General features: G+C 39.8%; 2 protein-coding genes across 2 annotated transcripts; both read left to right on the top strand.

Moving 5' to 3' along the window:
• The first annotated feature begins 311 nt into the window (after nt 1-311).
• On the top strand, nt 312-4,500 carry psma2 (proteasome subunit alpha 2). Its single transcript, XM_022753514.1, has 8 exons — nt 312-381; nt 928-1,004; nt 1,598-1,730; nt 2,425-2,547; nt 2,670-2,751; nt 3,088-3,161; nt 3,322-3,379; nt 3,485-4,500. The coding sequence occupies exons 1-8, from the start codon at nt 341-343 to the stop codon at nt 3,599-3,601; spliced, it is 705 nt and encodes a 234-aa protein (XP_022609235.1). The 5' UTR covers nt 312-340; the 3' UTR covers nt 3,602-4,500.
• Nucleotides 4,501-4,960: 460 nt separating this feature from the next.
• On the top strand, nt 4,961-22,052 carry atad2 (ATPase family, AAA domain containing 2). Its single transcript, XM_022753246.1, has 30 exons — nt 4,961-5,267; nt 6,434-6,588; nt 6,923-6,978; nt 7,107-7,302; nt 7,498-7,585; nt 7,691-7,769; nt 8,319-8,495; nt 9,412-9,532; nt 10,010-10,024; nt 10,742-10,843; nt 11,080-11,188; nt 11,379-11,494; nt 11,821-11,995; nt 12,298-12,386; nt 12,972-13,131; nt 13,767-13,857; nt 14,156-14,333; nt 14,418-14,554; nt 14,796-14,928; nt 15,628-15,814; nt 16,564-16,749; nt 16,891-17,026; nt 17,378-17,574; nt 18,117-18,276; nt 18,470-18,592; nt 19,024-19,197; nt 19,289-19,990; nt 20,227-20,360; nt 20,569-20,697; nt 21,886-22,052. Exons 1-30 carry the CDS (start codon nt 5,073-5,075, stop codon nt 21,916-21,918), a joined length of 4,533 nt encoding a protein of 1,510 aa, XP_022608967.1. The 5' UTR covers nt 4,961-5,072; the 3' UTR covers nt 21,919-22,052.
• Nucleotides 22,053-22,901: the final 849 nt, after the last annotated feature.

Below are 22,901 nucleotides of genomic sequence, written 5' to 3'. Positions count from 1 at the left end.
TAATTCCTGTTATTCCTTGTTGTTGTTATTGTCTAGTATTGGTCCAATATAACTGATATGCAGAATAATTTGCCACTGTGTGATCTTTAGTCCAGATCATGCGAAAATTCAATCTCAGAAATCACATCAGTACTAGAATGAGAAGTTTCACGTTTTTACTGATTCATTTCAGATTTGGCTCATTTGAGACTCACTATATCTATCTGGTCTCTAAACATCTGTACAGCCTGATAACATTTCGGCTGGTGGTTTGTGCACAGTCTTCATAGGCGGCAGTATACACACTCTGAAGTTACTTTACAAATCTGCGGCCAACACAGAGTAGAAGAAGAAGAACAAGATGGCGGAACGAGGCTACAGTTTCTCCCTCACCACATTTAGGTAAACTTTGTTAAAATTATCGTGAAATTGAAAAAAACACATCTACTCATGCAGCCTGTGGTGGTTGTAACTGAATACTAGTTTGAGAAAATGTTGGCGCAGTTTTCTGCTTTGATTTTAAAAGAAGTTTTTGGGAGCCGCTGTAGTTGATGCACTGTCATTGCCGGGTAGTGTAATGAATCGGCTAACGTTGACTGCTAGCATGGCGGCGAAGTGGATTTTAAATGAAACGGTTAAGTGCCTTTACTTTTTCTAATAGCGATAATAAAAACTCCCCGAATATTTGGATTATTGGGTCAATAACTGAACAGAATGAAGCAGGTCGGTTTTATATAATAGATACTACTTTTAGCTAAGCTAGCGCTAAGTTAGCTCAGATGAGTCAGTTGTTCTAGCGTTTGCTTTCAGTTTCGCCTTGTTAATTGTAAACCGTGTTCTCAAACTACAGTTGTTGTTGTTGTTGTTGTTGTATGTCCATTTTAGTTAAGTTTATTTCTAGTCCGCTTTTCAGCATAATAATGCAACATCCCATGTTTCCTCTTGCAGCCCTTCGGGGAAACTGGTCCAGATTGAATATGCCCTGGCAGCTGTAGCAGCCGGAGCTCCCTCAGTTGGCATCAAAGGTATGGGCTCCTGGAAATCAGTGGATCATGTTGAACTGTTGTTGGTTTTGGAACAAAACTGGGTTATGGGTCTTTGAGGATTATTTCCTTGTTTATAAAAGGGGTGAAATGCTTTTAAAAGAAGAGATATTATTAAGTTTGACAATGGACCATATCAATTTAAAGTCTGATTGCTATCAGAGGATGCAACAAGACGCTCACTGGAAGAGTGTATAGTCTTTACTTGCCTTCATTAATGTAGGGTAAACTAACACAGGAACACATGAATTAGATAGTTTCTTTATTGTCACTTGCTTAGTGTATTTTCTCCTGACTTAAATGTGTAAAACAGTGCAGAGGGCAGTGTGACAACAAAACAAAATTACTTTGATAAATCTGGTACAGTGTGGTAAAGTAATACATGCTATAGTTTTGCTTTTCTGTCTGCAGTATTTTTTCATAATAGTAAAGGATGTGTCATTTATCTGGCCTAATCTGTGGGCCATTTTAACAGACACAGGTGCAGCAACCTAAGCTTTCAACAGCATCCTTAAAGGCTGCGCATCAGTTTCATTTGTAAAACCACTAACTGTGATATTATTCTTGATTTTCAGCTTCAAATGGAGTTGTCCTGGCAACAGAGAAGAAACAGAAGTCCATTCTGTATGATGAGCAGAGTGTCCATAAAGTGGAGCCCATCACTAAACACATAGGCATGGTCTACAGTGGCATGGGGCCTGATTACAGGTGGGGATTATTTCCAGCACCTTGCCTTTCTTTCCTAACTTCAGACAAGAAGTATCTATGTGAATATCTACCAAATGTTAAATTCACTAGAGGGAACAAGTGTGAAAAGAGGCTGCATATAGACAGTTCACTAGCAGCTAAAAAAAGAGTGGTCCTAGCCTGTCTGTTGTAAATTGATATATTGGAGGTTTGGCATGTTTTAACCCTCCAACAAACTGTACTTCATTTTTGCAAAGCATGCCATAATGTTTTTAGATTGATGATCTACTTTCCAGACAGCTGTTGATATCTGGTGCTCCGGCACGAGATTTTAGAATCACCTGTTGGAAAAACATTTGTACTTTAAGAAACCAAATGTGGTTGTTAGTTTGTATTACTGCCAAGATAAAGTTTTTCTTGTGCGATTTCTCTTAGGTGATCATTTTTCATTTAGTATTGGTGAGTTAAGTTTAATGGGCTGTTCACATATACGTATTGAAAAGGCTGGGACAGTCACAGTTTCATGCTTTTTGGTTGTGAGAACGGAACATGCCCATGTCATGTGGGCACAACATAAAAACAAATATAAAAAAAACACCATTCAGCAACTTTGTAGCCTCTGTATGTGAGAAATCCAGAAGATGTCACACAGAGTTTTTATGACTACTTGACCTCACATATATCAAAAGCTTCATGGGTTGTCTTCTCCTTTCAGGGTTTTAGTGCGACGAGCCCGGAAGTTGGCACAACAGTACTTCCTGGTTTACCAGGAGCCAATTCCCACAGGCCAGCTTGTCCAGAGAGTGGCCTCTGTTATGCAGGAGTACACACAGTCTGGGTGTGTATTAACTAAGACATATGAATACATATATGCTTATAGACACATTACATTTGTATTTTAAAGGTAAGATGTATTCAGTCTGAATACTTAGTTTGAACCTGTCTTATTTTCTCCTCCAGTGGTGTGCGTCCATTTGGCGTATCGTTGCTGATAGCTGGATGGGATGAAGACCACCCCTACCTGTTCCAGTCAGACCCCTCTGTATGTTGTATTCATTCACTCTTTTTTTATATTTGTTGAAAAACAATAAATGTCCTTAGGTACTGAACTCTTTACAGCTCGATGTTTTATAGTAGTTTAATTGTTTTTGTCTTTGACAGCAGATTCATCCTGAATTACTTTAACAATGCACCACTCATTTTTATCTTCCCCAAAACCTGTTAGTTATACTCTTTATTATGCATATCTTGTCAGATTGAAATGTGCTCAACACTTACACACTCACTCTCAGCCTGCAGTCATTTTAAATAGTCTGTATGTCAGAGGTAGAACTTCCTTGCTGACCTAAAGGGTTTCTTTCTTCTTTTTAATTGGCAGGGTGCATATTTTGCATGGAAAGCCACAGCCATGGGAAAGAACTATGTTAATGGAAAAACATTCCTTGAGAAAAGGTATGACTTTACAATTAAAGGCTTTTTTTTTTTTTTTTTTTTTGAAGAATGAAAATTATGTTGTAACCACAAACGTAAAGATGTGGATTATCATAATATGGACTCAGTTTGAGGCACACTGCACAGATTGGTAGATGAACTCTTTCTTTTCCTTCTCCAGGTATAACAATGATCTGGAATTGGAAGATGCGATCCACACAGCCATCTTGACATTGAAGGTATATTGTTGATTATAAAAAATACGCAGAGTATTTGACTCTTTGGTTACACTGTTTTTCCTTTTTATTATCAGTCATTTACACTCTTCTGTTTCTGTGTTAAAGGAGAGTTTCGAGGGTCAGATGACAGAGGAGAACATTGAGGTGGGGATCTGCAATGAGGCCGGCTTCAAAAGACTCACCCCAGCAGAGGTGAAAGACTACCTGGCTGCCATTGCGTGATCACGCCCTGCCTGGTGACAGGGCTTTCGGCCACATTTCAAGACAAAGGCAGCAGCACAGTAGCCAACAGTCTCATGACACATTTCTGTAAACCACAGTTTTTCATATTTTCTGCCCTGAAAACATGAGAGTGGGGACACATCATTACTTGACTATATTCGTGATTATTAATGTGAGATGATACCTAGACCAATTTACTTAAAGAGCTTTTTGAGCATAGCCTTTGTGTGTTTACAGCTAATGTAACTGACACTCACAACTACATTAAACCCCATCAGTGGCTGTGAGATGCCAGACTTATTACTAATTGGCTTTGTTGTCAAACACATGCCCTTTTACTGTGAAATGTGACCGCTGGCTACTGTGCATATGAAAAGGAATGTGGGCTCTGATGAGTGAAGTCTCAAGTCTTCCATTGAATCCTTCAGTTTTCTTCTTTCTCATTACTGTTGCAACAGCAATACTATTGGTTTACAAATCAAGTACTGCATTATGTATTCATTCAAAATTCGATTGCTTGTCACCAAGTGTGACAAATGACCTCTGGTACAAAAAACTAATTCAAATGATGTCAAGGCTAACACCTATTAAGAGGCCATTAGACAAGGCCTTGGCCTCACATCTGACTGGTGATTTATTCACCCTGAGCATTGACACATCCCCCTAAATCTCCCAACTACAATTAATCAGTGTCACTCTAACACACTAGGAAGGAGAATAAACATAAGGGAGCAAGTAGGGAGGATACAATGGAAAATTTTGAGAATTTGCAGTCAGGATCTGGTTGCCTGTACAGCAGTTTTACAAAATGTACTTTTTTTTTCAGGCTAGAAACAATTCTAGAGTTTGTATTTTCTCTTCTGTAATCTGTCACGTTCAAATAAAAGATAATGATTCCAGTTTGACTCCGTGTATTAAACAATTATATATATTTTTTTGAAATTGAACGTTAAAGATATTTTATTGATTAAAATGGAGAATGTGAATGTGCTGTCAGTACATGGTTTGTGTACATAATGAGCGCGCGCTAGTGCACAGTTTGGAGCAGAGCGCGCTCTAACATCAACCGGAACACCTTTTCAAATTGTATACGTATCGCTCCGCTTATGTTAGATTTAAAATAATACTATCATTGATGTGATTACGACAACAACAGTGATCGCTAAAATATTCTGCATCGTCAATATGATGAAAATAAAATCAATTTTATAATTTCACTTCATGTAGAATTTTCCAAGAGATCTATTTTTCCTGGCGGCAGCTCATGGCTATCTACCTCATAACCTCCGATGACGTTTATGGCGCCAGAAATCAAGGGTTTAGTGAGGAGATAGTGGTGTGTGTGTCAGCTGGCGGATATTTACCGTTATATGTACTATGTTGGCGGTTCTGTGAGCGTTAGACTTTTTAAGGCAGAATAGTGGCTGATTATCCGTCGTTGGTGCTGGTATAAGCTCGGTTTGGAGTCAAGATGGTGATACTACGCAGCAGCGGCACTGTCGGCGCTGATCCGGTGGCAACTCCGAAGAGGAGGTCGATTGAGTTGGACACAAGCTCCGAGTTTCTGTCGTTGCTTCCCGCGTCGCAGAGAAAGTCCGCCCGGTTGACCCGGTCCTCTCGGGCCCTGGATGACAGCTTCAGCAGTACCGAAAATAACACGGCGAATGTGAGAATACTCTCGTACACGGCTGGTTACATAGATAGATCACCATTTGTTAGGTGGTTAAATTATTTATAAACGTAACTTTACTGTGCTAGTTTTGCTAGCGTGCTAAGCTAACTAGCTACATTGACAGCTAGACACTTAGGCTACTGCCAAATTATCTGAATGAACACCCCAAGTCTCTTAACGTTTTACTGAAACTCGCATGTCTATTGCACATTTATTATTTTAAACGTAACGGCCATTTATAAACTCCATAGTCCAAATTATACAGCCAGTGAACAATCTCAGTTATGTTTTGTTCAGTGGTATGTGCCATGGTCATAAAACAGTGCTATAGGTTACAAGACCAGGTTGTCAAGTATACTTCCCAGATGTCAGAAGTTAATTGCCCAGCAAGGGGGTGTGTTGCATGGGATTGATTTGGGGGAGGGGGTGAGTAATCTACTAATCCATTTTTTCATGAACTCATTCATTCATTCATTCATTAAACCTTATCTCAGACTCCTCTGTTAATAATAAATGTGCTTGATATACTGTAACCAAGATTTTCTCAGAGGCACTATTTTGTAAAACATACTCTACTACAGCTCTCTTAACTTTGACCCCAGTTTTAAAAACATGTTTTATTTTGTCTGTACACATATACTTGACATTGATGTTAAGTAACGTTTATCATAAACTACTTTTTAAAAGTATATTCCGGGAGTGAAATGGTTTTCTGTACAGAGGTGTTTAACTCTTAGGACCTAGTTCCAATACAAAAACAAAACATCCTCTATAAATTCAAAGAAGTTCATCAAAGTGCCTGCTGAGACAGTGGTCAGCAGGCTAACCCATAAGGCAGATGGTTCAGTGAATAAAGCACTAAGATATTTGCAAATTGGAAAAAGTTTCAAATAAAGCTGAAGCAAATGAAGAGAAATGAATGGGATTATGGATAATGTTACATGTAAATAATGACAAACTCTTCACACTCCTACTGGTTACTGCAAAGTAGAGAGTCATAGTGGCAGCTGATTTCTAGATGTGTATCCCACTTCAGTTTTGCACAGAACCAGAAGTTAATCAAGTAATTATTCTTCACCCCAGTCCACAATTAACTTGAATTCTTGGAAATGGAAACTACATATATTGTAAATGATAAACTTGTAATTTGACTTTTCCAGGGACATGCTGAAATGAAGCAGGATGAGGAAAGTGGTCTCCATCACTCTCTGAGGACCAGAGGACAGAGACTTAAACTAGAGGTCTCCTTTGCCGACATGGAGCCACAGACCAGTTCGCCTGTGAATGAAGACAAGGCTGGAGGCTTCTGCACCAGGTAATACAGATCCACTCACCTTGATTACTATTTGATTATTAGTGTCAATATTTAGCCAACTTTCCCCTACCTGTAGATTTGCAGGTTAGGGATTAAATGTGGAAAACTGGTCACAAACTAAATATGGCTCTTGGCCATTGCCGGGGCTCTGTTGCAAAGGCAAACATTTAGGTTCATAATGTGTTAAATGTGCATCAGATATTTGGGGAAAAAAACTAAAAAAAAAAAAAAAAACCTAATACTTCATGTTTTTTACTAAATATGGCAAACACACAATGCAATGAGATGACACAAGGAACTAATTTTTAATGCAATATGTTCTTTCTGTCTTCAGGAAATCGTCCAGGCTACAGAGAGAAGGAAAAGCATCCAGTGGCAAGCAGCAAGCAGGTACAGTCCGCTACAGTGTTTTTCCATAGAGCACTTAGATTGCTTAGATTATATTGCACAAGAAAGTTGTTTTAGGAGGGTCTACACTGCTAAGAGGCTAACAAACAGCGCTTCTGTTGGTGCCCCAGATGTTCCAGAAGAAGTGGAGGCGTCGTCCACTCCCAGGAGGAGCCGCTTTAACCTACAGAGCCGAGAAGTGGAGGAGGAGGAGGAGGAGGAGGAGGAGGAGGAAGAAGATCGCTCAGTGCGACGTAGCTCCCGAATCACCAGATACAAACTGGATTCCCGCAACCAGTCAGTGCTCTACGACCGCCTCATCACCAAGTGAGTTCAGCAAAATCTACTCCAGTTTCTTTCGGTTTCTACCTCCCCCACTGGTTCTGTTGAATATAAAGCTGCAGCACCACCTCAAGTATTGAAGACACATACACAAACAACTTTGGAGCTCAGTTTGAAACTAATGACTTGTTAATTTCATGATGAACTTTGAGAAAAGTTTTGTCTTTAATTTAACCTTAGCACTGCTGAAGCTGTCCTCCAGAAGATGGATGACATGAAGAAGATGAGACGCAGACTGAGGAGCAGAGATAGAGACACTAAAGAAGAGGTAAAAACCTAATCAGCAAACATTGCACTTTGATTTTCAAGCTGACAAACTGAAAAAAATCAAAGCAGTGAGTAAATAAGCATTTGACCTGTTTGTCCTGAGCAGCTGGGTGTTTACACCAGGGGCCGGATGCTAAGGTCTGTGAGGACGAATGTGGAGAATAAAGACACTAAGGAGAACCAAGGTGAGATGGATTAAGTTTAGTAACAACATAATGTACATAGCTGTGGGATGCAAAGCATGCCATTCAGTTTTGCAGATACTTTGTTTAGTTTTATACACGGAGGCTCTCAAAGACATGGGCAACACCTGCATACACAGGTGTGTTTTCATCTTTAGTTCTATGGGCTATCTCCTTATAATGTAATCCAAAACAGAATTTAGATATTGTTTAAAAATTGTAATTAGCCAGATATTTTGAATAATGTTTTGTAAATTTGCAAAGCTGATTTAATTTTCAGGCAGTGGCAATGATTTGATCTTCGCACCAGCTCTCCAAGTGCGTCCTTAGTTGAGCTTAGTGCTGTTACGGCTGTCTGTAGTGGCTCTATTTTAGACAGACACTAGGAAGTAGTCAGCTACAGGATGAGTTGGAAATTCTGTTCTGAAGTGCAAAACTGCAAGAACCTCATTGTGAAACTAATAATAATAATTATAAAAAGTACCATAAATTTTGTCTGTAGATTTAGGGAGCAGCGGTAGTTCATGTTATGAATTCTTTTCTTTTTCACAGGAGGGGATGAGGATGATCACGATGAAGAAGAGGAGGAAGACAGAGAACATGAGGAGGAGGAGGAAGATGATGATGATGAGGAGGATGGCGAGGATGAGGATGAGGAAGAAGAAAACCAGAGGCGCTATGACTTCAGACAGCGAAAGACAGTGGTTCGTTACCAGGCCCCGCAGGATGGTACTGCTTCTTTTCAAAACTATTGATTGATGTTGTTTAGATGGTAGATGTGTCAGCATGTGAAAGGCTTGAAACACTTGTAATAAATACTCCAATTTTAGCTTAATTTTAGACTCAGAAATCACATGAGTCCTTTTGGAGACAGTTCTGTTACTGAAATCTGATAATACATCAATGCTAAAAAATTTGATTTAATATTAATTGGGCTATAGTCTCCTGGTCAATTGGTTAGTTGATATGCTCTTGTCCGACCAAATTCTCATTGGTCTGACAATGACGTGTGTTACTAATAAGGAGAGAAGTGCCACATCGATTATTTCACTTATTATTTCACATTCCTAAATGGTTAATGCAATATTTTTGTATAGATCTAGAGGCAAAATTATGAAAATAGTGTCACTGTCTAAATATTTATATACCTAACTGTAACAGAATTGGCATATTTCAGTATGTCATTCTGCAAATACTAGCTTTTATGTTTTTTATAATTCATTTAGGCGAATAGTGATACCAGGTAGAATGCACCTAGGGCACTGTGGACAGTTCAGTTAATCTAGAGAACACATGCAGGTTTTTTTCCCTACGACGAATCGACTAGGTATGACCTACTCTACGCTGAAGAGTAGGTATAATTTAAGCCGACCAAGATTTTCTTTGGTTGACTACAACCTTAAATTTTAAGGGATAGGGGCACAGTTTCTTGCCCTGCAAATCTGTGCTGGTGTTGACCACAAGAAGCTGATTGCAATAAAAACATGAGATCTGTGTACATTTTTGTAAACCTTGTTTAGAAGGTGTCATTAGTTATGAAGAGACGCAATGCAGGAAATCCCCAGTGTTTTCTTTAAGGTCAGTTAATAAGAATTTCTGCTTGCATTACTTTGACACAGTTTGTGGTTTGTAAATGTTTTGTCAGAACCTAGAGAGCCCAGGAAACGCAGCATGTACTTCAAGGACCACTCATCTCCTACCAGACGAAGGTTCAGATTCAGCTCCACGGCCCCCAGGAGCCCATACAACAGGAGGAGAACCAGCCGGTTAGTATGACTGCTCAGTCACCACAAATTACTCTATAACTGAGAAACAAAACATCTGCAATCTGTTTTCTCACTAACACTCAATGGTCAGATTTATAATGTATTAAATAATCTTCCAATTTACTGTACCAGTCGGCAAAAGTGGTCTGACTCGTACAGTAGCAGAACAGGATCACACCTATAATCAGTCTTAAGTTTGTATGTAATACAAATACTAGTTTATTACTAAGGCAGCCAGGATAAACTGTAGTTATACCATTGGAACAGATGCTTTTTCACTTTTCTCACTCAGGTTTATCAAAGCTTTTCCTGGAAGATGGAGCCTTTTAATAAATCGCTTCTTCACAGTGTGACAGCTATTACATTGTATTACTTACTCATAGCTCATACACTCACACACGCTTGCGTCATCACATTTAAAAATCCATTCCAAAATCCTCTTTTTTCCTCTTCTTTTCTGATTCCTCCCACCCTCAGGAGTAGTTCTGAGAGGTAAGACCCTCACTATTTGTCTTTGTCAGTGTTTATGGTTAGTCTGTAGTGTGTCTTTGAGGTGCTGTCTGTCTCTGCTAGCACTATGGTTGTCAATAGGCGTGGCACATTCGGGTGGCAGTATGGTTTCAGTATTGAGTTGTTGAACCACATTTCGTCCAAACTCTTTTTTTTTAATGCTTTTGTTTAAACAAAGAAAGATACATTGTTTTGAAGGTTGAGTCTCTATTAGCCAGCATTTTATGTGCATCTTATCACAAAGCATCCCTTGCCTTTGGAACCATGAGTTTTGCGTACTTTATTTATTACCTGGTCCTTAAAGTGAATTCTGTAAGACTGTGTGTCGTTGTGGTCAGATTTCATGCATGGTGATGGTGTCATTTAAACTGGTTGGATGAGTCACCCCTATGTTGTTGTTGCACATAATGCATAATCACATACTTTTGCCTTGCATTTTTTTCTAAATTCATGGATTTTCACCTTTACATCTGCAATGTGTTTGTGTATGTGAATACTTTCTTATTAGTGAGTGGTAATGGTGTTGTGTATTTTTGTTTTTGTTTGTCAGAATTTGTGTGTTCCAGTTCAAGTTAGTGTTTGATACAGAAGGTTGTCACTTAACAGCATTAATTCTTGTGTTGTAGAGAGTGACATACTTTGATGTTGCTGGAGCTCTTTGTTTACGATCAACTGTTTTTGCAACCTTTGCCCTTGCAGAAGGAGACATGCCATACACAGCAGCGACTCCACCTCCTCATCTTCAGATGATGAGAAATTCCAGAGAAGGAGGAGTAAGAACAGGAGCAGGTCAGTCAACAGGTGAGAGCAGCAGCAGCATCAGCCGTCATACAGCACAATTACAAGTAGACAACAGCAATGTTCTTCAGCATGTGGGTGGACCACAAAGACAAACAAGGCAAGTTTTATGTCTCTAGTTCATTAATTGATCTTTTGATTTCCTGCAGTGTAAAGGGGATAAGACAGGATACACTTACAAATGTGTCTTCAAGAAAAATCTGTTAAGAAATATTGTGATATTTGTGTTTTTCATGCAGATGTCTACCTATGAACCTTGTGAAAGAAGACCTGCTGGGAATCCACAAGGACAGGATGAAGATTGGAGCCAGCCTCGCTGATGTGGACCCCATGCACATAGACAGGACGGTAAGAGGATACGGCAAAAGCAGTCTGACTAAACAGGGGCCATACACACTGCTATATTGATTCAAACATAAGATTACCCTGATTATGTTTTTGAAGTGGCACTCAAACATAAAACAAGACTTTTCACATCTTTAAAAAATACTGTCACATTTAGAAGAATATGAGAAAACAAAATTATTTTGTGATCCAGGTGTGCTTTGACAGCATTGGAGGTTTGAGTAGACACATCTCAGCATTGAAGGAGATGGTGGTGTTCCCTCTCCTCTACCCAGAAGTCTTTGAAAGGTTCAAAATACAGCCACCCAGGTAAACAATGTGTGTGTTTGAACGAGTGAAAGTGGCACGCTTGCTTGTATATACACTGTTCCCATAGGTTGAGAATCTACAAGTGGTGTCAAACTGGGTTGTTGAAGTGGAGTCTTGTCTACAACATGTGTTTACTGCTGTATATTCAACTTTTCCACTATTTCTGTGCCTTTCTCTCACTCTGTCTCCTGCTTTTCTTTCTTCTTTGCGTGTCCTTTCTGTTCTCAGTCTGCTGTTTGCCTCAGGCTTCGGTTGGGTTTTAATGCCAATTAAATCCTAATGTAATCCCCATTATTGGTCCTTGTCATGTTTTCTTTTGTCCTTAGGGGCTGTCTGTTTTATGGTCCACCAGGCACAGGGAAAACCCTTGTAGCCAGAGCACTGGCCAACGAGTGCAGTCAGGGGGAAAGAAAGGTGTCATTCTTCATGAGAAAAGGAGCTGACTGCCTCAGTAAGTGGGTGGGAGAATCAGAGAGACAGCTACGCCTGCTGTTTGACCAGGTAAATCAAACTCTTCTTCAATGTACAACATACTAAGACTTTAAGGGATCGTTTTTGGGACAGATTGAGATTTATTCCTTTCTTGAAAACTTTATTAGTGTCCTGTTTTTAACAAAGATAAAACTACCAACAAAGAGAAAACATATTTTTACAAAGCTAACTCACTATTAACACACTACATTTTGATACAATAACCTGTAGATTAGAATTATTTAAGTTAAGGCCTGTACATTATTATTAAGTATCAGGTCAGAAGATAAGGCAATCTGTGACTGATTGAATTCTTAATGAATTGTTTGTAGGCATACCAAATGCGTCCATCCATCATCTTCTTCGATGAGATTGATGGTTTGGCTCCAGTCAGGTCCAGCCGTCAAGACCAGATCCACAGGTCAGCTGTGCTCCTTACTTTATGCTGTTCATGATATATGTAGGTTTTTGCTATTGCTACATAGCCAGTGTTAGCATCAACACTGTGGACATGGACACGCTGTTGAGTCATTTACATTTAAATGGACCTATGATCCATAAATTCTGCCCTCACACAGAACTGATGTAGCCTAGAGGTGCTCTTTATTCTTGCAGCCTTGTCAAATTCAGTGTGTTCTTTACAGTGGACCTCACTGGCCAAAATGGCTGCCACAGAGACTGTAGTTCATGGGCCCCACCTCCTTAAATCATGGACAGTGGGGATAAATATGTACTACAGACAAATAACAGACATTACCAAAGTGATCTCTTGAAATTGCTTACTTTTCTGATCATCAGTAAAATAACCCAAAGGTGGTCAGCAATGTGAATAGGAGAAAAGCAAACAAATCCTCACTTTTGAGGACAGCATCAAGCTGCTGTCCTTGGAAGAAGACATTTTCTGTTGCAACTAAATCTATGACTTTGATATAGTCGTCACTACAATCCAGCATCTTCAGTTGACCAAGAGTCAGATGGTAATCTGAGCCTTACTCTTTCTGTATAGTTCCATTGTGTCGACCCTCCTGGCTCTGATGGATGGATTAGATGGTAGAGGAGAGGTTGTTGTGATAGGAGCCACAAACAGACTGGATTCCATCGACCCAGCTCTGAGAAGACCAGGACGCTTTGACAGAGAGTTTCTCTTTGGCCTGCCTGACAGAGAGGTGAGAAACTCTACATATCCTTTATTGGTTAGAAGCTATAATAAAACATTTTACATGTAGGTTGTTGTTAAATCGTAATGAACTTTCAAAAACCAGCAGACACGTATGATGTGGAGTAATGTAATTTCTGCCTGCCTGACAGAGAGGTGAGAAACTCTACATATCCTTTATTGGTTAGAAGCTATAATAAAACATTTTACATGTAGGTTGTTGTTAAATCGTAATGAACTTTCAAAAACCAGCAGACACGTATGATGTGGAGTAATGTAATTTCTGTGTAGTTTGCACCTATCACTCCTGTTCATGTATAGGAGGTAATTTTTTTTTCGATTTTCTGAATGCATGGCAACTTCTTGAGATAAAAACTTGGTTCTTTAGGATCTCATGATTCTTAGATTTGTCTTAGTTCAAATAGTCATGTGAAATGTACTATCATTGGTTTTATTACTTTGCTGGTGGGCATTTATTCTATTACATATTTTAAAATGAGCAGCATCTTTAGGTTGTAGAAAAAGAAAAGCAACTCTGAGCACATTCTCAAATGATTTTGGGACAAGGGGATAATGGTTTTTAGTTTTTATCTTGCAGACTTTTGGTTCTGGTCTTGAAATGCTGTGATTTCATTTTTATTGCAGGCTAGAAAGGACATTCTGAAGATCCACACCAGACAGTGGACTCCTCGACCCTCTGACACTTTTCTGGAGGAATTGGCAGATAAATGTGTTGGTATGTTTGCATAGTGGTTTCCAACTGCTTGAAAAAATTACACATCTTGCTAAACTTCTCCAACTTGGTATAACAATAAAAATAGTAGTTTTTATTCTTTTTAAGTGCATTTATGTGAAATGATCCTGGAATGAGCCCAAGACAAAGTCTGTGTCTCACAACCAAAATCCTTCCAAGTCCATCCATGAATCTCTACAGGGGAAACTTGCACAAAGTTTTATACTATCAGGACTACAGATTAAAGTTTGTCTGATGGTTTCAGTGGCCCTTAACAATAAACTGTGTCTTTACTTGGCAGGTTATTGTGGAGCAGACATCAAGGCAGTGTGTTCAGAAGCTGCCCTGTGTGCACTGCGGCGTCGCTACCCACAAATCTACTCCTCATCACAGAAACTTGTACTTGATGTCAACTCCATTGCCATCACAAACAAAGACTTTATGTCCGCCATGTCCAAAATGGTGCCAGCTGCGCAGAGGTAGTGTATTTTGCTGCTGTCTCTTTTTTTAGTGTAAACACTACTCTGTCATTCAGTAAATATGATGACAATTGTGATTTTTAGGGCGGTAGTGTCACCAGCCAAGGCCTTGATTCCTGCCATCCGTCCTCTGCTGAGTTCCGCCCTGCAGAACATCCTCCACACAGTCAGCAGAGTGTTCCCGCATGCTGAGCAGGGCTTAAAGAGGAAGAGAGAACATGGTACAGTTCTGCTTGTCCTCTTCTCTTGCTCTGTTTTGCATTCATTTATTCTGGCCCTTGTGTTCTGTTCATGGTCGTGCATTCTTTTATTTAATTTTAAGTAATTTCCTGTGTCCATAAGTAATTACAGAATAGATAACATCTAGATTGATTGTTCATTTGCCAACCTCTTTTGGAGCATCAGTCGGCCACTAGGGATAACTGCTGTAGTGTGTGTTTGTGCTTGTGTGTTCATTTCCAGATGTGGCCTGTGGTGTGTCTGAGGATGACCTGATGTTCAGTGAGGATGAGGACTTGGAGATCTGCTCCAACGTACAGACCCCTCACTCTAAACTCAAAACACCTGCTGCTAATGGACTCCTCAACCTCAACAGGTGGGTTAGCCATTATTCAGAGAAGAATTTTATGCAGCAGGTTTATTTTTTTACTCACTGTGTCTAAAGAGACATTAAAATGTGACTTTCAAATATTAATGCACTGTTATTTTTTATTTCATGAACTTGAAAGTTGATGAAACTTTGGAGACCCTACCACTTGTAAAACACTTAGAACTTCATTAACTCATTAGGCCTAAATTAACTCAGTAGGACTTGGATGCCAAGTCAAGTATTGTCAGTAGGATTTGCCAGCTGATGAGTGTTCCTGAGTTGATAAAAGTGTTCGCAAGCTATGATATCTGCCAAATGGGGGGGTTTCTAAGCTCCGACTTAGAAGGATGCCTTAACTTTTATATTTTTGAGTTCATGAAATAAAACATAATGGTGAACTGTTAACATGTGGAAAAAAAGCTTATTTTAATGAGTATTTACTTCTTTCCCTTTAGAAAATAAAAATAAACTAAATGTGGAATTTTTCCCAGAGAAGCTCAACATTTTGTTTACAACTGTATCTATGGAGTTTAGACTTTTAGTCTTGTGTGTTGTACTTGTCTTCCCTCTGTTCCCTTTATCTTTACTTTTCTTTGAAAACATAATTTAAGCAACTTAATGAGCCCTTGAAAACCTCAGTGAAAATAAGTCTGAACATCCTCACTATTTCACCTATCTCAGTCTCTGTCATCTCTCCTTGTGTAGGAGTGTGCTAAGCCAGCCGACATCCTACCGTCCCAGACTGCTGTTGGAGGGAAGACCAGGCTCCGGTCAGAGCTCCCACCTGGCCCCTGCTGTCCTCCATGCTCTGGAGAAATTCACCGTGTACACCCTGGACATGGCCGTGCTGTTTGGAGCCAGTGCAACTGCACCAGAAGAGACTTGTGCTCAGGTAAATGAGATATTCATGTAGATATTTCACAACAAATAAGAATTCATGAGATGCCTTTGAGTTGGGTCATTTACATTTAAACAGACATTTATTTACATTTAAACAGATCCATAAATACTGCCCTCACACAGAACTGATGTAGCCTAGAGGTGCTCTTTATTCTTGCAGCCTTGTCAAATTCAGTGTGTTCTTTACAGTGGACCTCACTGGCCAAAATGGCTGCCACAGAGACTGTAGTTCATGGGCCCCACCTCCTTACATCATGGACAGTGGGGATAAATATGTACTACAGACAAATAGTAGACATTACCAAAGTGATCTCTTGAAATTGCTTATTTTTCTAATCATAAAATAACCCAAAGGTGTTCAGCACTTTAAAGAGAAGAAAAGCAAACAAATCCTCACTTTTGAGCGAGGGTTTAAATGAGCTGTTTGTACGTTTTGCTATTGTTACAGAGCCAACTGTAGCATTAACATCGGTTTACCTGCTCACATCAGTGTAGAAGAAACGTTGTAAGTTTCCACTGTCTCCAGCAGTGGAAAGCAACGCTAGCTTTAGTTCGTTTTTCTTCTTCTTCTATCACTGCTTTTCTTCTACTGAAGTTAGCTAAATTGGCTAACTAGCTAGTCCCAGTTCAAGTATCGTGTTCTGTGAAAGTGCCACTGTTCTGTATGTTTATCTGTAGATTAACTTCCAGTTTTTGTAAAGCATACCATATATTAGTGTTTCTTCGTCATATGTTCTGCAGATTTTTGTTGAAGCCAAGCGGACAGCTCCCAGTATCCTCTACATCCCTCACATTGGACAGTGGTGGGAAACAGTGGGTCCTGCCTTAAGAGCAACCTTCCTCAGCCTGCTTAGCTCGATCCCTGCCTTCTCTCCTATACTGCTGCTGGCCACCTGCAACCTGCAATACAACCAACTCAGTATGGAGGTATCAAAAGAAGAGTGATACAATATTGACTTGCTGTGGAGCGAAAATAAGATGTCAAAGCACAATGTAGAAGGATTTTCTGAAATGTAGACATAAACTCTACAAAAATGTCTTCCCTCATCCCTCACTTTCTTGCCTCAGGTTCAAGAATTGTTTCGCGTGGAGTACGGGGAGGTTTTCCACATCCAGGTCCCCACCAGCAGAGAGAGAACGAACTTCTTTGAGGACCTGATCCTAAACCAGGCTGCCAAGGCCCCTGCCTCAAAAAAGAAAGCTGGTGAGAAATACATGAATTTGGTAACAAACTACATATCTAAGTTAGCTTTGTGTAGTATGTGATTGACATGGGCTTTGGTGCTTTTCTAATCTCAGGTAATGTGTTCAGAAAAACATAACATTGATGAAACATCCTTGAAAACCACAGGGGTTCAATTGTATAATAAAAATTATGGAATGGACATTAAACTTGTAAACTTTAATTCTGGATGAGGAGAGGGGTCATAGAGCAAAAAATGCAGCATATTTCAGGGCATAGTGCAGAGTGTTAATTTAAAACTACTGATAAAATGCATGGTGTATGAAGTGTATGAGGTTTGAGTGCATTTGTGTCTGTCAACCCTCTTCTCAGTGCTACATGTGTTGGAGGCGCTCCCTGTCGCCCCTCCACCTCCTCCACGTCAGCTGACAATAGAAGAGACCCAAAAATTGGAGGGGCAGGAGGAAAACACCCTCAGGGAGCTCCGCCTCTTCCTGCGTGATGTCACCAACCGACTGTCCCAAGATAAACGCTTCAAGGCTTTTACAAAGCCTGTGGATTTAGATGAGGTAGCTGTTATTAAATTCTATTCTCTCCTAATCGGTTGCCTTATTTGAAGCTCATTTACTAATGGCCAAGTTGTGATATCTGTGTTTTGTACTGTATCCTGTTAGGCCAGGAAGTAGGTTGCTATTCAGTGTTGTTTTACTCTATGGTGGTCTGTCTTCTTTTAATACCTGTTTCTAGCATCTCCACTGAGTAGAGAGATGACTTGACCATCTTTGGTGGCTTGCAATGCTGTCTGCCACAGTTTTTTTATTTGATAGTACCCCTGGGTGGCACCGAAGTCAGACATTTTTAAATCCTACATATAGTTATGTTAAAATGGTAAATAAATGGCTTATCTGCAACCCAGTGAGCTGCTGACACTTATTCTGTTGCTCATATCTGTAGATTATACAGTGGGGTCCAAAATCTCAGACCACTGTCCCATTCAAGAGAATAAGTAGTGGTTTCAGACTTTTGGACCCCACTGTATACACTGAACTCCCATGTTAAATTAGATTCCTTTCTTTATGGTCGTATTCACAACAGTCTCTTTGTGTGTCAGGTTCCAGATTACGCTGAGGTGATCAAGAAGCCCATGGACCTGTCAACAGTTCTCTCCAAGATAGATCTCCATCAGTACAGGACAGTGAAAGAGTTCCTGCAAGATGTGGATCTCATTTGGCAGAATGCCCTTGAATACAACCCAGACAGAGACCCCTCAGGTACAAAGAACACTACTGTGTAAATCAAACTCATGCAGAATGTACCAATTAATTTCTGTTATATCTATATATAGTCTCTGATGATGAATGAAACACTAAACTGTGTGTGTGTGTGTGTGTGTGTGTGTGTGTGTGTGTGTGTGTGTGTGTGTGTGTGTGTGTGTGTGTGTGTGTGTGTGTGTGTTTCCTCCAGACCGTCAGATCCGCCACAGAGCATGTGCATTGAAGGACACTGTCCATGCCATCATTACAGATGAGCTGGATGAAGATTTTGAGAAGATTTGTGAGGACATCAAAGTGTCGCGCAGCACACGAGGTAGATGCTCTGTGTGTCTGTGTGTGATAGTAGAAAATCTCATGATTAACTTTGTCCTAGCCTCTAATTTTAACTCTGACATTCTGTGTGAGCCTAGTTTTAAATATTAACCAGTGTAGATAATTTTAGTTACCCTTGGACTGACTTGACTCTGACAAATATGTAGCGGCTAACGTTGAAAACCTCTTACAAAGTACCTTAGACAACATTTATGCTTTTATTTTCATACTACCGTATTTAATTTCATCATGTACATTTGTACTTCTTTCATTATTTTCCCTCAAAGTACAATTTGGTTGTGATTTGAATCAAGACTGCACAGTTGCGTCCACTTAAACCAGACCTTTCAGTTTAGGTGGACAAAAGTAGTTTCACAGAAGTGCAAAGGTGGGGAAAAAAGCAGTGTGCTTTCTGTTTTTTGTCTACCTCAGGTTGCTCCACTGCCAGGTTTGCTCCCTCCTTTTACCATGTCCTTCCCAAACAGCACAAACCTCCAGCCGAGGCCAAGATCACTGACATGACCCCACAAAGACATCAGGCTGTAGCCACAGCTGCCGTTTGCCCCAATACAAGTGCCTCTACTGTTACAACACCCAAAAACACAGGTAAAAACTACTTTAGATTACAAAAAACAAACAAATAATTAACATAAAAGAACTATAACAAATAAATCTTTATCTCCTTTTGTTCCCCCAGCCCATAGGAAGAAAAGGCGGAAGAGTCGCTGGTCCACTGGCTTACTTGCAAAGAAGAAGTCTTCCTCCTCTCCTCATGTATCCAGAGAGTTGGACTCTGATGAGGATGAGGAAGATGGAGATGACGAAGAGGAGGCTGAGAAGGAAACAGGAGCAGAGCGTGATGAGGGGACTGGTGGAGAGGAGGATCAGATGGAGGTTGATGTAGAATCAGGGCCTGCAGAAGCTCAGGAAGGTGGTTCAGGGCCCACTGAGAGGGAACAGGAGGAGAAGGGAATAGAGGAGGGGAGTCAAGCTGCTGAAGACAAGGTTATCCTGTGTGAAAGCGAAAAAACAGAAAATGACGACCTTATGCAGAATGAAAAAGAAAAGGTGGATAAATCTGTCACAGATGAACCAGGACAGTGGGAAGGAAACATAGCGATGACAGAGGGAGGAAATGAGAACAGTGAAACCATTTCAGAGAACACTAACAAAGACAGCCACACTGACACAGGGGGAGATACCCACGGACAAAAGCTGACAGAAACTGAAATTGTGAAATGTCAGACTGGAAGACTGGCAATTGACAGGAACAACAAGGTAGCCACAGCAGAGGAGGCAGAGCTGAAGAACCATGCTGAGCGAATGGAGGTGGAAGTGACTGAAACATCAACCACAGATGCCTCTGCAGCTGTCAGAGGAGATGAGGATACTAACACAGGTTGGATATCAGTACTGTCTCACAGTCAGAGTTTGGCAAAGAATATATGAAGAGGATTGCTGACCCTCAATCCACTTAATTACTCATGAAAGAAAATCACTAGTGTAGTGTTTCTAGAGATAGAAAGGTGCAGCCTAAGTGTTTCTTTATGCTTTGGGCCTCAGAGCCAATGTGTGAGCAGTCTGTCATCTATTACAGTGATCTTAATATTTGGGTGCATGTGTTTTGTGTCTCAGAGCGGAGTGTGAGGCGAATGACTCGGGCTCTAAAGAATGCTGTGTTGCAGCAGCAGATGATTGATGTGGACAAAGCTCTGCAGATACTGGACCAGGAAATTCCTCCTCTGGTGGTGGACAGAGACAAATTAAAGGTGTGGGATACATGCTGGCTTATTCTACAGTCTTATAGTTACCCATCCATCTGGGTTTCTGCATCTTGACTTGTGTTATAGAAGCCCTAAAAAGCAGATGACCTTTTTTTGTCAATCCTGTTTCTGTACTATGCTCCTTGTATATTGAGTTTGCTAAAAATGTCTTCTGCATGTCATTCCTCTTTCTGTCCTTTCTTCGTTTTGTCAGGAGCTGCTGCAGAGAGTGGTGACCAAGACTGAGGGCTACGAGGTCTACAAGCTGGAGAAACTCTATGCACTGCTCTGCCAGAGCATTTATAGACACAGACGAGACTTCAACAAAACAGCACTAATACAGGTTTGTACTTGACTGTACTGATGAGCAGATGTAGCATTTTTTTCACTGTAGATATTCTGACTTGTCATAGGAGGAAACGCACAGGGGTGAAGTAATAATCTTAACAATGGCTCTCAGTGAACCTGTGTGTGAACAACAATAGTGTCCTGGGACTGTTATGATGTGGTAAAAAGTCTCCACTGAAGAAAACCTAAGATATTCAGTTTTCACATTTTATTGTAGCAATGTTGTCCAAGAGAAGTGTAGGATAATGATAATTACATGTAGCCTTAAAGGAGACCAATTATGCTTATTTCCAGCTCTATATTTTTATTCTGGGACTCCACTAGAGCAGCTTTGCATGATCCCTCAGTCAAGCCTTTGATTTAATCAGGCATATTTAGCTCAGGTGTCTTTAAAGCCCACTTTCTTCTGATTCGCCAAACATCCAGAACTTTGCCAAGTTGCGGCTCACACAGTGTTTGTGAACACCACCTCATCCTCTAAACTAAACTAAAACTAAGTAATAGAATTGATTGGAAATCCATACCCAGCCCAAATTCGATCTGAAATATGTGAGCAGACAGCACGAACATCTGCAACAACAGAAATTACAGCAGGACATCTCTGTTTGGTAAATATTACAGCCTCCTTACCTGCTTATTGTATGATATAACAGTGGATTTAGCCTTTCAATCACAATCCATATATAAACATTTTTCTTTATATGCCTGTTAATATTAATTATCTATAATACTACTCGAGTAGGCTGTTTTGGCAGAAGGAGCTGTGCTTAGAGTGGATGACTCTATAAAGAAATCCTTGACGAGCTGAAAGTAGAAAACCCCATTGGAAGCCTTGCGTTCACCTAAGCTATTGTCTCACAGGGATTACTTTTACATACTTTTACCTCATTATTTGAAACATTGGTGTTCGCTTTATGTTTAATATGGACATCCAACATTGTAATATACACACACACACACACACACACATACATACATACATACTTATATATTTATACACATATATGCATATGACAGAAAATAAAGAAAAGCTTAATAGGCCCCCTTTTAATGTGGAATATTGCCAGTGTTATTCAGTATTAAATGTATAATTTCATGTTTTTGACACAGTAGATTGTTATTTTTTGCTTTACTGTAATGTTTCATATCAGTTGTGCTTCTCTGGTCTTTTTTATTTGATCAGGAGTTGGAACAGGAGATCGAAGACTTCTGTTGACCTTTCTACAACTATAATGTGACCATTTTTGATAAATGTGTTCATCATCTTCACAGCTGTGTAAATATACAAACATTGGTTCTATTTTCATAGAAATCTACAGGCACCTCTATTTGTGCATTAGCTATAACTTTGTAACCTCTTTTGTTTATATTTAATAAAATTGATTTCCTCTAAATGTTATGTGCCTTTTTGTGAGCTCAACATTCAGACTAATGCTGCTACAGCTAGTGAAGAATCATGTCATAGCTGATAATTTGACCTTTGCCATAATTTCCATCAAACCCTGATTCACTTGTCCAGCATATTAGGGGCATTTGTATTAGAGAGTGTCATGTTGGCTTTCTATTCCTGTTTTTCGGGACATGTGGTTGACCTTAAAAAAACATTGCGCAAAAAATAACAGCTGCCATAAATAATTTTCTTAAAGGGTCACTCCACCAATTTTACATGTTAAATGTAATTTAGATTTAGATATATCAAAAGATAGCAAAGAGTTGTATGATGGAAAGTGGCTTGGAGTCAAGAGAAACAGAGAGTTACCTTCTCAGTCAACTGGCCCTCAGGGCTAGAGTGACACTCAGAAGAGCATATACCTCCACAAAAGACAAACCTACACGTTTGTGGGATCCAGATTTTAATCGGGGTCAGATTATAATTTGGATCTGAACCAAGCTCTAGATCTAAACACATCAAGCTTCATACATTATTTCCTGAAAAAATGCCTTATCTCGCAATGTTTAAGAAATTGATTTTAACAAACATTCCTGAATACGCCTTTTTAAGCGGATCGACACCAAATTTGGTGCAAATCAGTTCAGTACGTATGCTAATGCTAATGTAGGGATCTTAATGAAAAATCTGATATATTTATGGTGTTGTCTATGAGTTTGTACCATTTTGTTGATCCAGATAATAATATTCCGGATCTGGAAAAAGAAAATCGTGAATCCGCATTTGTAGGATTATTTGGCCTTGACGGA

The sequence above is a fragment of the Seriola dumerili genome, unplaced genomic scaffold (genome assembly GCF_002260705.1).
Source record: "Seriola dumerili isolate Sdu_G_001 unplaced genomic scaffold, Sdu_1.0 BDQW01000191.1, whole genome shotgun sequence".
Taxonomy (NCBI): domain Eukaryota; kingdom Metazoa; phylum Chordata; class Actinopteri; order Carangiformes; family Carangidae; genus Seriola; species Seriola dumerili.
This window is presented reverse-complemented; position numbering and strand designations above follow the sequence as displayed.